The 15,885-nt window shown below is 59.9% G+C and overlaps 1 protein-coding gene across 1 annotated transcript; it reads left to right on the top strand.

Moving 5' to 3' along the window:
* The first annotated feature begins 11,763 nt into the window (after positions 1-11,763).
* ZNF703 (zinc finger protein 703) lies at positions 11,764-13,810 on the top strand. Its single transcript, XM_035562742.2, has 2 exons — positions 11,764-11,976; positions 12,292-13,810. Exons 1-2 carry the CDS (start codon positions 11,764-11,766, stop codon positions 13,666-13,668), a joined length of 1,590 nt encoding a protein of 529 aa, XP_035418635.1. The 3' UTR covers positions 13,669-13,810.
* Positions 13,811-15,885: the final 2,075 nt, after the last annotated feature.

Here is a 15,885-nt window from a genome sequence, read left to right as displayed (position 1 = left end):
CTGCACTGTTAGCAACTAAATAACCTTTTATAAGGTTTTAAATGTGTTGCTACAGTCTCAATGCACTTGCTGTATTGATCCAGAAGATCCTGCAAAAAAGGGGAAAGGAACATGATCTATAACAGGATCGATAACAGTATATAGATTGTTGAAAGATGCTTCTAATGATTTTTGCCAGCCATCATCTTTCAATGCGCTGCTCCCCATCTTTTAGACTTCAGTCCTTGCTCAAATTAATTAACCTTGCTCAGCTTCTCGGTGTGCCAGGGCTGCAGACGGCGCTGGGAGGGCTGCAGCGAGTTTCCCGGCTGCAGATTAATCGGCGAGGGTGGCACCGAGGCGCTGTCCTGGCGGCGCTGCCCGCCTGTGCCTGGCCCCACAGACCTCACTGTGGGGCTGCTCTGCCAGAAATAAAGGAGAAAGCAAACCCAAGAGGGGCCACGCAGCTCGGTATTGACAGCGAGCTGCTCCCATACAGCACGGCTCCTCGCTCCGTCCCCGCCTGACTTGCTCTCTTTGTCATTTATGTTTTCCCCCCAAAGCAGCCACCAAATCATTATTAACATTATAAATAAAATGAGAGGGCAAGTTATTAAATGTAAAATATGTGGAGTCCTCCTCGAACTCGCCGCGTAGTTCATAAATATGATGGCTTAATTTCATCTGTAATCCAAACGGCTGATGAAGCATTACACAGCTCTCTGTTAATTGAAGTTGTTAACAAAGCTGAAGAGAGAGATTATTATGTATAGACTTTTATCCTTCAGGGGTATCATCATAACAGATCATAAATGGAAATGAATTCATCGCTCCCACACGCCACCGCGGGATCCCTGCCTGCAGTTTCCATGGGGCAGGGGCCAGGGATGGGATTTGGGGCAGATTCTGGCCACGAGGGTCCCCAGCCCCCGGACCCCCAGCCCCAGCCCTCTCCTTCGGGCAGCTCCGGGTGCACTTCCCAGCTCCTGGGCTTGCAGAGCCCCTCGAAAGGCTTCAGCAGGAGAGATGCTACCTCGAAGCGAGATCATTGCCATCATCTGGGGCACGATACATCAGGGGTGACAGAAAATCCATCCCCTCTGCCCACATACCCTGGCCGGGGCGCGCACGTGCAGGAGGAGCCTCGGAGTCCACCCCGAGTTTTGTGCAGGCACCCAGGGCTCGAGGTATTCATCAGGTCCATAGACAAAGGGTCATTATTATCTCAGGGCCGAGTGTCTATATTTTCAGCACACTGCTTAAAGTAATAATTGTGTGACTTCTAGTTAGTGATGGGCTATTTGTTTCATGGAGAAATGGATGCCTGCTGCAACTGGGTATTAAAGGCTTCGTGGTACAGCTGTGCCCCTTCCCGAGGCTTTTCAATGCCTTGTTTCTTAAACCCTGGATCTTCTAGGCACCGGGAGATGCTCTTCCAGCAAGTTAATGCAAATGTCCGCTCAAACCCAGCCAGTCACCACGGCGTCTGGCTTCTTTCTCCGTAGAAATACACATCTGGTGGGAAAGGCTGGGGCTTATTCAGTGAGTTTTAATTTGCTGAAGTGGGAATCAGAAGGCATCCAGGCAGCTCCCAGCGGTGCTGCGCATCTCCCCGTGACCTGCTCGGTCTCGGCTCCGTGCCTCTGCTCCTACGTGAGCCGGAGCCGCCGCTGGCTGCCTCATACTGCCCAGGGCTCCGGGCAGCACTTAGGTGGGAAAAGCTTGCTCTCTGCCCGCCAAAACCATGAGAAGAGCCCTAATTCTCCCACCAAAGCTGAGGGCTGAGCTGCAGCAGGGTGGGGAAGGGGCAGGAGGAGCGGAGATGCCCCCCGTGCCTCCAGCCCCCCAGTTTCTCTCTCCCCACAGCGAGGAAGCCAGCCCAGCCCAGCCTGCACCGCCGCAGCCTGTATTTCTCAGCTCCGCGGCTTCCAGGTGGAGTTATGAAAACACACAATGCCGTTTCCTTCTCCTGGATCTCATCAGCTTTTTCCATCCAGCACATTATCCAGGAAATTCTCGTCTATACCTTTGAGGAGTTACCATGATTATCTGGAACGCGTTACTTGCACACAGCAAATGCAAATTAATGTAGTCTTCACATTTCGCCGTGGCAATAAAGGGGAATGTTGACATCAGCCTGAAAGTAGAATTAGCTTTTGCATTATGTGGTGTGAGAGTGAGGTGTTGAAACCCGCGCGCGAGACTTTCCAAGTTACAGTAAAGAACTGTTCTGGCAGCATTGCAAAAACATTGTCGTGTTTCCAAAAGCCAGAGGTAAGCTGAGTGGTCTCTCTGTTCGAGGCTGTATTATTGCTTTTGCTGGGCTTTCAAAACCCTGCCATTTTGTCTCGTTACCTCTAATGTGTTCTTCGGTTTATTGCAAGCTCATCTCCTTAAGAAGAGAGAGTTACAGCACTGTCAGGCTCTGCTACTCTCTGATAAAGAGCCCACTTCGTTCCTAGCAACACCAGCCTCCCCTCCCCGCCGTAATCCCTCCAACAACACCGCTTTCATCGCAGCACGGGAGCCCTTTGAACCACACCAGACAAGGGCTGGAGGCACCAATCCTGCCGGCAGCTCCTTCGCAGCAATAACCCGGGGCTCGGTGCTAACACCTTGCTGGCGGAGGTGATGTGCACGGTACCGGAGCCCCTTAAATCAGGCGCCGAGGCTGGATGGGAAGGGACGAGGCTGAGAGCTTTATTGATCATTTCTGCAGCGCACGGGCATTCGCCGAGCGCTTGCCAAGCTCCCAAATCCTGCAGCGAACAGAAAACCTGGTGCGGACTGTCTCTAGCCATTGTGGCAAATAGAGCCTGGGATGTCGGCTCCTGGTCCCCCCCTTGCCATCGGGGACCCCTCTCGGGCACCCAGCGCCCATCCCCGGTACCCGCTGCATGTCCCGGGTGCACCCTTGGGGAGGTCGGGCTCTGCCACCATGTGCAGCAGTTGGGCAGATTTCTCACAGAATTGGGTCAGCTCCGTTTTTCTGCCACCAGCCGTCCTGGGGGGTGGGTTCGGCCGTTTGGGTAATTACAGCAGGAGCTGTTTTCAGGCAGGCGTTGATGGAGAGCAGCGGCTGCAGGGATCAGCAGCGAAGCTGCGAGCACAGGGCAAGAGCAAGACATGAACAGGGACGGGCTCAGCGGGTCAAGTAGGCTCTGCTAGCCCAGCAATTACACCCTGTCCTCCCCTCCTCTTGGAGGTTTGAGCAGAAAGGTGAATTAGCTGGTGCGGGTTGAGTTAACCCCTTGTCTGCCGCCAGCCGCGGAGCTGGCTGCACACGCCCTCAGTGCAGCTTTGGTTTGCTCAGCAGCGTCTCCAGGGCTGAACGCTCCCAGCTCCATCCTGCAACCCTCACCTCCTCCTGGCTTGGGTGCAGAGGCAGGAGGAGCATCAGGCACCACAGCAGCAGAGCAGGCTCTGGGTGGCTCCCAGCAGAGCCAGGGTCCTTCCTGTGCCATGTGTGCCAGGGACAGAGCTTTGCTGCGATCTGCTCCAGAAGCATCTTTACGCACTGCGGTCTTTCACATGCAACTGCTTCTCTGCCTTCGAAGCAGCGCTGTCCTGCAGCAGGGCCTGGTTTTATCATTGCGCCAAGCAGGAACAGTTGCAGATGGAGCTTGCTCTTGGTGGCTGCCTGCACGGAGCTGGGGGACGGAGGAAAGGGCGAGTGGGAAGAGTTTGGAAGAGGAGCCCTGAACGTGCCTGCGCGCACGGGGCCAGATGCTGGCTGCAGGCTCGTTTTGGAAACAGTTCCCTTAATAAAGAGCTAGTTTAGTTTCATAGCCACGAAGGCCATCCATGTTGTTATTCAGCATGTGGCATATGAAACAGGTCGTTCTGGGGAGACCCACAGGAAGGAGCAGAGCGCAATAACAGGCGAGCGAAGCAGCTCCGCCGCAGGACTCGGACCACCAGGACTGAGGGTTTCCAGGCCATGCCAGGCACGCTGCTAGCACGTGCGAGAGCTGCATCCGCAGGGGGATTACAGGGAAAAGCCGGGCTTCGTGCTCCAGCCAGCCGCTGCTTCGCCCCAGAGCAGGGAGAGGCGAGGGGCACCCACCACATCCTGGTGCCTTTGCATGGGATGGGGAGACGCAGGGAGCAGGAGAGAGCCGAGCTCCTGGGGGTCGCAGCCCCTCGAGGCCCCCCCGGCTGGGTGGGCAGGCAGAGCTCCAGGACAATTTGGGCTGAGAGGGCTGTAAATGAGGAAGAAGGGAAAACAAATGATGCCAGCAGCAGGTGAAGGAAGTGTAGGAGCATTATGTATAATATTAAATTTAATGCTATTCCATTTTCCATCTCAGTTATTAAATTAACTGAGAACTATGCTTGCACTTAAAAGATTCCTGTCATATTTTATGCACAAGATGATCTCAGAGTAATTCGTGCTAGAAATATGTCATGTTAAATTACAGATACCAATAAACCTTACTTAAACTCGGCATTGATCATGTGTGGGAGATAAACTCCTGGGGGCCCAGCTCCCCGTCGCCCAGCACCCCGGGCAGGCAGCGCTGGCTGGGCTCGGGGACACGGTGCCGTTATCGGCGCGGGGCCAGCGGTGTCACCCGACGTGCCTGGGGAGCTGAGGGTGCCCGGGGGGCTGACAGGTGGCAGTGAGGGGTGACAGCGATCCGCCCGGGGCCGACACCGCTTATCGGCACAAGATGCCGTGTCACCGTATCAAACGCGGCCCGGCGAGTCTGGCTCCTATTTGGTGTCACCTTCGCTCACACCAGCCCCGTCCCTTGGGGCTGTGCCCCCCCGGGCTTTGCACGGCCGTGGGGTGGGGACCACGGGAGCAAATCCCAGCTGCGTCCTCCCTCGCTCCTGCCCCGCGCGCTGCCCTCATGTGATGCGAGGCTGGGCTTCCCCTTGGCGAAAACAGCCCTCGCCTCTGTGCCGAGGCATCACAAGCCCCAGCTGCCCTGAGGCTGCCCCGCCGCAGCACAGAAGGTTTTCAAGGAGCTTTGGCTCCGGCCTCCCCCTGAATGGAGCCGCTTGTTCTCCGCAGCCAGCGGCATGGCCGCGCTCACTGGGTGCTCCCCCGGGGTCGCCTCGGTCCCGGCTCTGGTGCTTGCTCCAGAGCCCTGCAGCTCCCCAGGCTCCTCGCCTCGTGCTGTCCCACGGGAAAACCCAAGTGGTGCTGGCGTTGCTGCCCCAAGGAGCATCTGAGGGCTCAGCCCTTCGTTCCTTTCAGCATGAGGGAGTGAGAGGCACCCAGGGGTGAAGCCCTGCCAGCGGTCACAGGATCCCACACGACCTGCGCAGCGCACGGGGGGATGGAGCGAGCCGTGGAAAGACACAGCTGCACAGCTGACCCTCCAGATTCACAAGCTCTTGGCTGTAGCACAACCATCCTCCATGACCACAGCCTTCCAGAGCCCCCTTTGGAGCTGCTCCCATGTTATCCAGGTGGGTGTTGGTGATGCTGGTCCAGCGCTGGGTGCTGGCACCCACAAGCTCCCTGGACCAGGCAGCTGAGCATCCCTCATGCCAACGCTCACCAACCCTTGGCACGGCCCCGTGGCACCACCAAACCACTGGTGGCCTTGCAATTCCCAGTGCCAATGGGGACCCCAGCCCCGTGCCGAGCACCCCACGGCTGCTGGGTGCCCTCCACCGCCGGGGAGTAATTGGGTGCAGCAGCACATGCTGCAGGGCTGCTTTAATCCTGCTCCAGGTGGCTGCAATCCAGTGCAGGATTTACAGTGCCCTGACCCTGAGCTGTCAAGAAGGAACAGCCAGATTAATGGGGTGGGCGGGTTCGTGCAATAATCGTTTGTTTGATGTGACAAGCCTGATAGGCGTTGATTTACTTACAGACTGATAGGCTTTTAATTGAGCACCTCTGTCCCAGTCACATCAAAGGCAGAGGTTGACAAGGGGCCCCTTTTACCAAAAGCTCCCGGTGACTGACAGATCCTGGATGCTAAATCTCCCGGGGAGGGGGTTCCCTCTTTTTCTCTTCTTTTTTTTTCCTCCTTTCTCTCCCAGGATGGGCCAGGCCAGGCGCAGCAAAAGCCCCGTCCCTTGCAGGGGGATGCCCGGCCAAGCCAGCGTCCCCTGGCCTGGATGGGGACAGGGTTAGGGCATGACAGGCGCCAGCATTGCCCCCGGCACTCCGCAGGGAGCCCTCGCCCAGCCCCAGCTCTGGTTCCACCTGTATCAGATCACGGACAAAAGGTGGCTGAAGCGAAGGGAAAGGTGGGAGGCAGAGGCCAGGCAGTGGTTTTATGGCTGATTCTCTGTGCATCAGCGCGGCTGACCGACCTTACCAGGTGGGAGGGCTCGTGGGATGCAGTTACACCACCGAGACGGAGGCTTTGGGAATTAGCTGCAGATGGGTGAAGAGAAGGAAATCCATGGTGCACCGAGTCTGTGCGCAGAGGCACAAGCGTGCGGCCATGCACAGGCGTGCACCACGAGGGCAGAGCGCACCTAAAGCACGTGGGTGCCCACGAACCCCCCCCAGCTCATTGGTAAAAGCAAACAAACAAAGAAACAAAGCCAGAAAACCAACCGAGTCGCTCAGACGTCTTGTGAAGATGTATGGGAGATTCTGTTCTTAATGGGAAATTTAAGAAAGTGGGCACAAATCACAGCTCTTTTCCGTAACCTGTGGTGTGCAGAAAAGCCTGAGCCTTTGGGCCGGATTAGCTATGTATATTTATGTTTTAAAGTCTGATGTGTTTTTCAGGATCTAAATATAAATTATTTTTACTGTATCAATGATTAAATATTTTTCTTTGAGATCATAGAGTCCAAAAAGTAAATGTTTCTGAAAAGGCATTCGAAAAATTTAAAAGAAGAAAAAAATCCCTCTGAGAAGCCCTTTTGTCATTTGCAACCAATAAAAATGCCTATTGTTATGAAGGGCTCATAAATAATCTGATTTTGGCATGCTTTCATACCATACAGAAAATGAATAAATTAAACTTGATTTACAGCCTTTTTCATTTTTATTAGAGCCGCTCCAAACATTTTATGTAACGTACGCGCCAGATGAGCTACACCAAATGGTTTGAGGCTCTGGTACTGATATTATATAAATTAAGTTGTTTTAATTTGCATAGTTTAATTAACTAACACTGGCAAGGAAAAAAAGGAAAGCAGAGGTACAACAGAGCTCTGAGGGCTCAATGCACCCACGGAGGCAGAGCTCCAGGTGCCAGCCGCAGGGCGCGTCCGTGTCCCCCCATCGCTTCTGGAGGGGGCCAGCACCCACCCGCGGCCCCTTCCCCGTGCTAAAGGATGTGGGGATCTCTCTCACGTTCCCATTTTACAGATGGGGAAACTGAGGCACGCGAGCTGGACCCCGTGGTGCAGATCCCTGCAGCCTTTTACCCTGCGGGGACACCTCCCTGCGCCACCGCGGTGTTAACTGGCGCTGGGTCACGGGGGAAAATGCCCCGAATTATCCCCGCTGACAAAGCATCTTTGTAAAGACCGCCACTCTGCCCGGCGCAGCACAACGCTGAGAAGATAAACAGGCAAAAAAAAAAAAAAAGTCTTAACTAATGTCACCGTGACCCGATGTCAGCCACGCTGGGCGTTTTGATCTGCTGCCCATCCCTGCCGAATAGAGGAGCGCTTTTCTTCCCTCCGCAGCACTTTGATAAGTGTGTGATGTTCTCCTCCCCCTCGTGCAATTTATCCTGTAGAATTTCACACCAGGAAACAGCTTCATTACATCAACAACAGGAAGACCCCACTGATTTGTCACAGAGAAAAACAGCTGTTAGTCACACATCAAGGGAATAGAGGGGGGAAAAAAATCTCACCTTTTTTCCTTTAATGTTCGCTCAGTTCTTTAATGTTAATCGCTCTGCAGAGGAAAGCCAGCTACCAGGCTATCCAATAAGTAACCATCACCCAGTGAGCACCAGTTAATATCTGAGTGTCTTCCTGCTTTTCCTGCTACATGATTGCTTTCGAAAGAAAGATTAATTCCAACTTTAAAAAAGAAAACACTATTTTTATCATTGCCAGAAGTCTATATGGGTTTAAAAAAGAAAAAGCACTTGCTTGTCGTTTTACATCTTGCAATTTTGTCAGTTGTTTTAAAACATGTCTCCTGTAATAAATAAGATCATTTTTATGCACTTGTTCTGCAGCTCGCAGCGCGGCCCCGGCTGGCGCAGCACTGGGGGAAGGTGGACGCAGCGCGGGCAGCCCGACGGCTCCGCGCTCTGCCTCGCACACACGCACAGGATCTCACTCACGGAACTGCTCACCGGAGGCAATTCGCCCATGGAGCAGCAGGTCCACAGCACTGATGAAATCTTGGCTTTAAATGAGCCTCTGGGATCCCCAGCCCGCAGCCAGGTCGGGTCCCCCCAGTTGCTCCCCGCACCCTGGGGACCCCACAACTGCCCCGGGACCTTTGTGGGACCTGGCTGATAGCAGTTGTGCTCCCATGCCCTCGTCTCCACCCTGGCTGTGGGCTGCCAGGCACCCCCACGGCTCCCCAGGGAGCAGCAGTGGGGAGGGAGCCGCTGCGGAACAGGGGAGCAGCCCAGGGATCGCTGCTGGAGCTCCCTGGGGAGAACACCTCCTTTTGATGCAGCTCAGTGCTCGTGCATTTAATGCACAAGCATTTAGTGCACGTTTGTAGGACGGCTGCCTGGGAAGGGCTCTCTCTGGAAGGCAGGAACACCGTCCCGAGCCACGCTTCCAGACCTGGGCCGAGGGGTCCCAGCTGCCCTGCACGTCTCTCCTCTCCTGGTTTGCTTTTTTCTTCCCCTCTTTAAAAATACCTGCGGCACTGCCTGCGCCTTCCCCGGACGGCACCTTTTGGCACTACCTAATGAGCAAAACACCATCAGTCATTTCTGAAAGCGCTCGTGGAGGCTTTCTGTCTTTTTTGGCTGTACTTTCATTCAAAATATTTTGCTCTTCATTTAGCGCACCGTGTTATTCTTATGTGGCGAGGGGTCTCGCCTGCTTCACCTGAATACCCTTGGCGAGAGGCAGGCACAGGGGGACTTGTGGCGGGGCAGAGCTGGGCGCAAAGTGAGGATGTTTTACTTTCTCTCTCTCCAGTTGCTCTTAATGACAGTGGGACCCACACAGATTTTAACATGCAGAATATAATCAGAGACAGTAAGCGCTCATAACAGTACAACATGGGGCAGGGTTCACTATCTGCAGTGATCCTTCCATGATGTTTTATTCCAGCCGAATGCAGAAGTTTTCTCCCCAGTGCACGCGGCGGTGCCGGCGCTCCCTGCACGGCTTCGGCATTCAGCAGCTTGTTGGAAGGGAAAGGAGCTGGGGCCTGATGAGCAGCTTTGCTGCACCCCAGCTCCCATTACGGGTGGAAAAGTTGCTGGTGCTGGGGCCTCTTGCACCCGAGGTGCTGCCTCCCCGGTGCCACAGGAGCTTCGGGGAGGCGGCGAAGCAGCCCCGGCGCCCGCTGCCCCGCGAGCGGCTGCTGGATGGCCCGGCAGTTACACACTTGTCCCACCTTATTTTATTTTATTTTGTTAACGCCGTGTTGTTGTTGGCACGCAACTTGAATTACTTTGAGGAAAGATTTTTTTTTCTATTTCCTTCTGACTTGAATGGCTCCTTTGAAAGGCAGGCCTCTCCTTTTACATCCACGCTGTCCGGATTGAATCAATCTTGCGGTCAGCTTTGGGGGGGGGGGGGGGGGGGGGAGAGAAAAGCCTCACAAAGAGGCAAAATTGACAGGTCCAACAATCGGCGTGATTGATAGTGGTTGGAGACGCGGCCTGGACGCCGCACTGTGCCACGGCGATGCCGGCGTGCTGGGGGAGATCCAGCAAAGGTTTTTTCCCAGAACCGGGCGTGCACAGGCTGTGGAAGGGGTGGCGGTATGAACTTAATAATAGCAACATTGTTGTAACATAAAGCACCTGTCAGGGTTTAATATGATTAATTATACGTCCCTGTCTCTCTCTCCCTCTCTGGGCAGGCAGGAGGGACCCGAAACCCAAACCCAGCGAAGGCAGAGGTGGGTCCGTGCCCCCAGCAGCCTCCCCGGCCACGCGCAAGCCGCCGCCACGCAGCGCCCCGTTGGTGACCTTCAGCCAGATGCACATGAAAGAAAGCAGGAAAATGTCAAACATTCCGCATTACGAATATGCTCACGGTATTCCAGGCCAATCAGAGAGACAGGGTTACCGGGCCCTCAATGGGTAATTTGTTCCAGATAAGCCTTGATTTTAACGGAGCAGCAATGACATCACCCCAGTGTGCTGAGAACCCGTTCCTTCGGGTTTTGGTACATGACCGGGCAGATTGGATCAGCTGCGTTGGTGCTGCAAGCATGGTGCCCAGCGCCTCTCCTCCACTCCCTCCAGGAGCCACATTCATGGGGCCCAAAGTCACCAGTCCTGGCCCCAAACCAGCCTCGCACACCCCTGTGGTGCCCACCAGCCCTTGCAGGTCTCTCCAAGCCCCCATTCCCCCAGCCAAAGCCTACAAGAGCCAGGGCCCAGCGGGATGGAGGCTTCCAGCCCCCGACCATGGAGCCCCCTGGGTCTGTGAACATAATGCAAAGCCGTCCGGGAAAGGTAACTAGAAATTGGAAGTTAATTGTCGAGAAGTTTAGTTAGTTATAAGGGAGTCTGTGCCGTCACTGGCAAATTTTTAAGACCGAACCAAAGAGAGTGGAAAACCACTGGAAGAAATGAGTATTCTTGGTAGCAATGCAAGGAAATCGCACGTTTTGTGGGCCCGGCTCAGCTCTGCCCGCTCACGGCGCTGCAGGTGCGCGGGGCACACACCCCGCTGGCTGCGGGTCGCTGGTGGCGTGAGGTCAGTGACTGCCTGCCCACAGCAAACGCTGCGCGATAGCCAACGCTGCCGCCGATAGCAATCACTTAAATGCCGGTGATTGCACCCCGTGCAAAATCAGTGTGTACACAGTGTGGGGCTGGGCGACACCGCTGCCCTACCAGCAACCCACAGGGGCCGTGCTGCGTCCTGGAGGTGTCCCCCCCCCGCCCCCCAGGGCAGGGGGCAGCGCTGCAGGGCGGGTGCACGGGCCACTGCGGCAGGGTGCTGAGCTGAGTCGTGCCGTGCTAAGCTGTGCCAGGCTGGTCTTAGCCGAGCCACGCCGCAGCAGCCGAGCCATGCCACGCCACGCCGTGGTGTGCCAGCTGAGCCGTGCCGCGCCGTGATAAGCCACACCAGCCGAGCCGTGCCAGCAGGGCCATGCCGTGCTATTCCGAGCCGTGCCAGCCAAGCTGAGCCGTGCCCTGCCAGCCGAGCTGCGCCAGGCCGCGCCAAGCCACGCAATGCCTAGTCGCGCTGTGCCGTGCTGAGCCGTGCGATGCCCGGCTGCGCCGTGCCGTGCTGAGCTGTGCTGTGCCCGGCTGCGCCGTGCCGTGCCGTGCCGAGGCGAGCCGTGCTGAACCGGGGGGGATGCCGCGGGACGCCGAGCCGAGCCGAGCCGAGCCAGGCGATGCCGAGCCGAGCCGGGCGATGCCGAGCCCAGCCGAGTCTTGCCGAGCCGAGCCGAGCCGAGCCGAGCCGGGCGGCTCTCCCCCACGCGGCGGCGCGGCGGCAGCACGGCGGCTCGCCCCCCCCACCGGCGGCTCTCCCCGCCCCGGGGGCCCGGCCGGGCGCGGATTGGTGCGCGGCGCCGGCCCCCTCGGAGCGCGGCCGCCATCGGGGCTATTTGACGTGTCGGTGGGGAAGGGGAAGGGTTTTGTCTCGCCGGGGCCGCCGCCGCCGCCGCTCCGCCGCCCGCCCGGCCCGGCCCGGCCCCGCGGAGCCCGGCGCGCCCGCCGCCGCCGCCCGCCCCAAATGAGCGGAGCCCCCGGCGGGCCCCGGCCGAGGACCCCGCCGAGCCGCGGAGCCGCGGGCGCCCCGTCGCCCCGGCCGCCCCCCGCCGACCCGCTGCGCCAGGCCAGCCGGCTGCCCATCCGCGTCCTGAAGATGCTCAGCGCCCACAGCGGCCACCTCCTGCACCCCGAGTACCTCCAGCCGCTCTCCTCCACGCCCGTCAGCCCCATCGAGGTCAGTGCCCGACGCCCCCGCGGCCCCGGCTCCCCCCTGCCCGCTCCCCCCGGACGCCCCCCGAACCCCCGGTGCCGGCCGTGCCCGGCTCCCTCCCTCCCTCCCGGCCGGCCGCGGCCCCCCTCCCTGCCCTTCCCTTCCCTCCCCGCCCTCCCTCTCCCTTCCCTTCCCCTCCTCTCCCTTCCCTTCCCCGCGCCCTGGCTCGGCGCCCGCCGGCCCCGCGGTGGGGGGGGGGCGGGGGGGCGGTGGGGGGGCCGGCCCGGGGGCGCCGTCGGGGCCCCCCCTGACCGGCGCCGCGCTCCGCTCCGCCCGCAGCTGGACGCCAAGAAGAGCCCGCTGGCGCTGCTGGCCCAGACCTGCTCGCAGATCGGCAAGCCCGACCCGCCGCCCTCCTCCAAGCTCAACGCCGTGGCCGCCGCCGGGCTGCCCGCCGCCGACAAGGAGCCCGCCGCCCGCCCCGCCGCGCTCAAGCCGCCGGGGGGGGACGCGCCCCCCGAGGACAAGTCCAGCTTCAAGCCCTACTCCAAGGGCGGCGCGGAGCCGCGCAAGGAGGGCGGCGCGGACAAGGCCGGCTTTCGGGTGCCCAGCGCCGCCTGCCCGCCGTTCCCCCCGCACGCCGCCGCCTCGCCCGGCGGCTCCCGCGGCGCCTCCCCGCAGCACGCCGAGCCCAAGGGCGCCGAGGAGAAGAAGGAGCCCGAGGCGGCCAAGCCCAGCCCCGACGGGGCGGGTGGCGCGCTGGGGCGCGGCGTGGCCGAGCCCGGGGCGCACGGCGAGCCCCCCTCGGGCCGCAAGTCGGAGCCGCCCGCCCTGCCGCCCGCCGGCCATGTGGCCCCCGTGTCGCCCTACAAGCCCGGCCACTCCGTCTTCCCCCTGCCGCCCTCCAGCATCGGCTACCACGGCTCCATCGTGGGCGCCTACGCCGGCTACCCCTCCCAGTTCGTGCCCGGGCTGGACCCCACCAAGCCGGGCCTGGTGGGCGGCCAGCTGCCGGGCGCCCTGGGGCTGCCGGGGAAGCCGCCCAGCTCCAGCCCGCTCACCGGGGCCTCGCCGCCCTCCTTCATGCAGGGATTATGCCGGGACCCGTACTGCCTGAGCTACCACAGCGCCTCGCACCTGGGCTCCAGCAACTGCTCCAGCTGCGTGCACGACCCCGGCAGCCTGAAGAGCGGATACCCCTTGGTGTACCCCACGCACCCCCTGCACTCGGTGCACACCACGCTCTCCTCCAGCGGCACCCCCAGCCTGCCCGGCCACCCCCTCTACACCTACGGCTTCATGCTGCAGAACGACCCCCTGCCCCACATATGCAACTGGGTGTCTGCCAGCGGACCCTGCGACAAGAGGTTTGCCACCTCGGAGGAGCTGCTCACCCACCTACGGACCCACACGGCCCTGCCGGGGGCGGAGAAACTCTTGGCGGGTTACCCTACCTCCGGGCTGGGCTCCGCGGCCTCCTGCCACCTCCACCTCCCGCCCGCCGCCCCCGGGAGCCCCAACACGTTACCGGCCTCCCTGTCCTTGAGGAGCCCACACACTTTGGGACTAAACAGGTACCACCCGTACGGCAAGAGCCATTTGCCCACAGCCGGCGCCCTGCCGGTGCCGTCCTTGCCGGCCGCCGGACCTTACTACTCCCCGTACGCGCTCTACGGCCAAAGACTAACTTCAGCTTCTGCACTCGGATACCAGTAACTACGGCAGCCCCTTCCCCTCCTCCGGTCTCCTCCTTGCCCGAGCTCCCCGCTCCCTCCTTGGACTGTGTATTTATTTACTGTATGTTAGCTTAAAGCTGGGAATATAAGTGCATTAATCCACCAATGAATCAATGGTATGCAAAAAGTCTGTGTCCAAAAAAAAAAAAAAGAAAAAAAGAAAAAAAAAATCTTTACTTTGCAGGTGTGGGGCTTTTATTTTTCCCTTCTGTTTCTTTTGATTTTTTTTTCTTCCCCTTCTTAATTTCCCCCCGAGAAATTCTTGCATGACTCCTGACACACAAGGAAAAAAAAAAAAAAAGAACGTTTCTTCCTCCTCCCCCTCCTCGTTTATCGTTCTGGGATTCAGTTTCCATTTGTAAAGTTAACAGATGTAATTTTTTTTTTTAATTTTTAATTTTTTTTAATTTTTTTTTTTTTTTTTTGCGATGTGTTTTGGGGACGGGGGTGGCCGCGGGCGGAAGGACGGGAGCAGGCCCGGCCGTGCCGCCCCTCGCCCAGCAGCGGCGCCCCCGGGCAGCGCCCGGCCCCCCCCCCCGGCCCGGCACCGGGCCCGGGCCCCCCCCCGAGGACGGAGCAGCGACGGGCGCGGGGCCGCCCCCAGCCCCAGCCCCGCCGCGGGAGGGCTGCGAGCATTTCGGGTGCCTAGAGCTCCGGCTTGGTAAGTCTTATTTTGTTAATAAATGAATACTTGGTTATATTCACCCTGTGGTGTGTGCTCTCTTCCATCCCCCCCCGGCCCCCCCTCACCCTCCCGGTGTCCCCCACCCCCCCGGTCCCCCCGGGGCTCTGTGCCCCCCGCACCCGCCGCAGAGCCCCGGGGCCGCCGAGCGCCGAGCTCCGAGCCCCACCTAGCGGCGGCGGCCGGGGGGCTGCGGCGGGTGCTGGGTGCTGAGCGCGGGGTGCCGAGCGCTGGGTGCCGCCGGGGTGCGGAGCGGGGTGGTCCCGAGGTCGTGGTCCCGAGGGAGCGGAGCGCTGGGGGGGCGCAGGGAAGGTTCGAGAAGGCAGCGGAGCTGAAAGCCATGCCAAGAGCCCCGGTCCCGTCCCCCCCCCCCCCCCCCCCGAGGCGCAGAGGTCGCGGTGCTGTGCCCGTCGCTGCACCCACCGGAGGGGCTGGGTTTTGGGGCTGGGGGCTGCAGCCTAACGCGCCCCCGGTCCCGCTCCCGTGCCTTGTGCGAGCAGCCGGGCGCAGGCTCGGGCTGCTCTCCCCGGGTGATCGCTGCCGTGCGAGGAGCGCCGTGGGTTTGGCGAGGGGCTCCGAGCCCCCTCGCTCCCGCTGGGTGCTGAGCCCGCAGCAGCACGGGCAGGGCCGGGGGGCTGCAGCCCGCCCCACACCGCTGCTCGGGGCCATCCCCGAGCTGTTATTCCAGCAGCAGCCCGACCCTCGCAGCGGGACCCCCGGCTGCACCCCGTGAAGCCCCCCGTGCTCCCGTTGCCCCACATGGCTGTTCTCTGCTGTTGAGTGCTTTGCTCCTGTTGCATTTTGGGTGAGTCATGCAATTAATCCCAGTTAATTGCCTTCTCTACATTGCCTTATGCCCCGTGTTTAAATTCCTTTGTGTCCTTTGAGCTGAAAAATAATGCGCTTAGAACGGGGGCTTGTTTTGCCAGTGAGATTTTTATTTTTCTGCCCGCTCCTCTGAGCACGGCCGCGGGCGCGTGGCCGGAGGGTGGGCGGTGGCCGGGGCTCTGCCGCTGGCGGCCGCTGGAATTGAGGAAGCCGGGGTGCGGTGGCCCCTCGGAGGGGTGGGCAGCCCCGACCCTGAGCCCCCCCCGGCTGCGGGGAGCAGTTTTGTGGGTCTGTGGTTACCCCGCCGGGGCCGTAGCTCGGGTCTGGCTTTGCTCCGGGTCTGCCTGCGGCAGCCGCTGCCGGTGTTGGCAGGATGAGGGCTGCGGGACTGCAGAACCGGGTTGGAAGCGAGGAGGTTTTGAGCATCGCAGCGGGTGCTCCCCTCGGAGGGGACGGCACGGGGTCGCAGGCCAAGGCGCTGCCAGGTAGCTTCTGTGCTTCGGTCCCCACTGTTGCAGAGATGCGCGGGGCATTTGCAGGCGTGACGGTCACCCCAAAGGTCCCCCCTGCCCTTCGGCAGCGTTGCCTCTCCCTGGGCATTGCCCCGTGCCCTCCAGCAAGGCTGCTCGGTGTCGGCCTCGCTCGGGCACCGCTGGTCCCTGGCGTAAATCTCAGCTCTTCAGCCGC

Source organism: Cygnus atratus, chromosome 27 (genome assembly GCF_013377495.2).
Source record: "Cygnus atratus isolate AKBS03 ecotype Queensland, Australia chromosome 27, CAtr_DNAZoo_HiC_assembly, whole genome shotgun sequence".
Lineage (NCBI taxonomy): Eukaryota > Metazoa > Chordata > Aves > Anseriformes > Anatidae > Cygnus > Cygnus atratus.
Note: the sequence above shows the minus strand (reverse complement) of the source record. Positions and strands in the feature narration are given on the sequence as shown.

Coding starts and splice junctions, on each gene's coding strand:
- ZNF703 (XM_035562742.2), top strand. CDS start 11,764: ATGAGCGGAGCCCCCGGCGGGCCCCGGCCGAGGACCCCGCCGAGCCGC. Junction 11,977..12,291: donor CGCCCGTCAGCCCCATCGAG/GTCAGTGCCCGA, acceptor CTCCGCCCGCAG/CTGGACGCCAAGAAGAGCCC.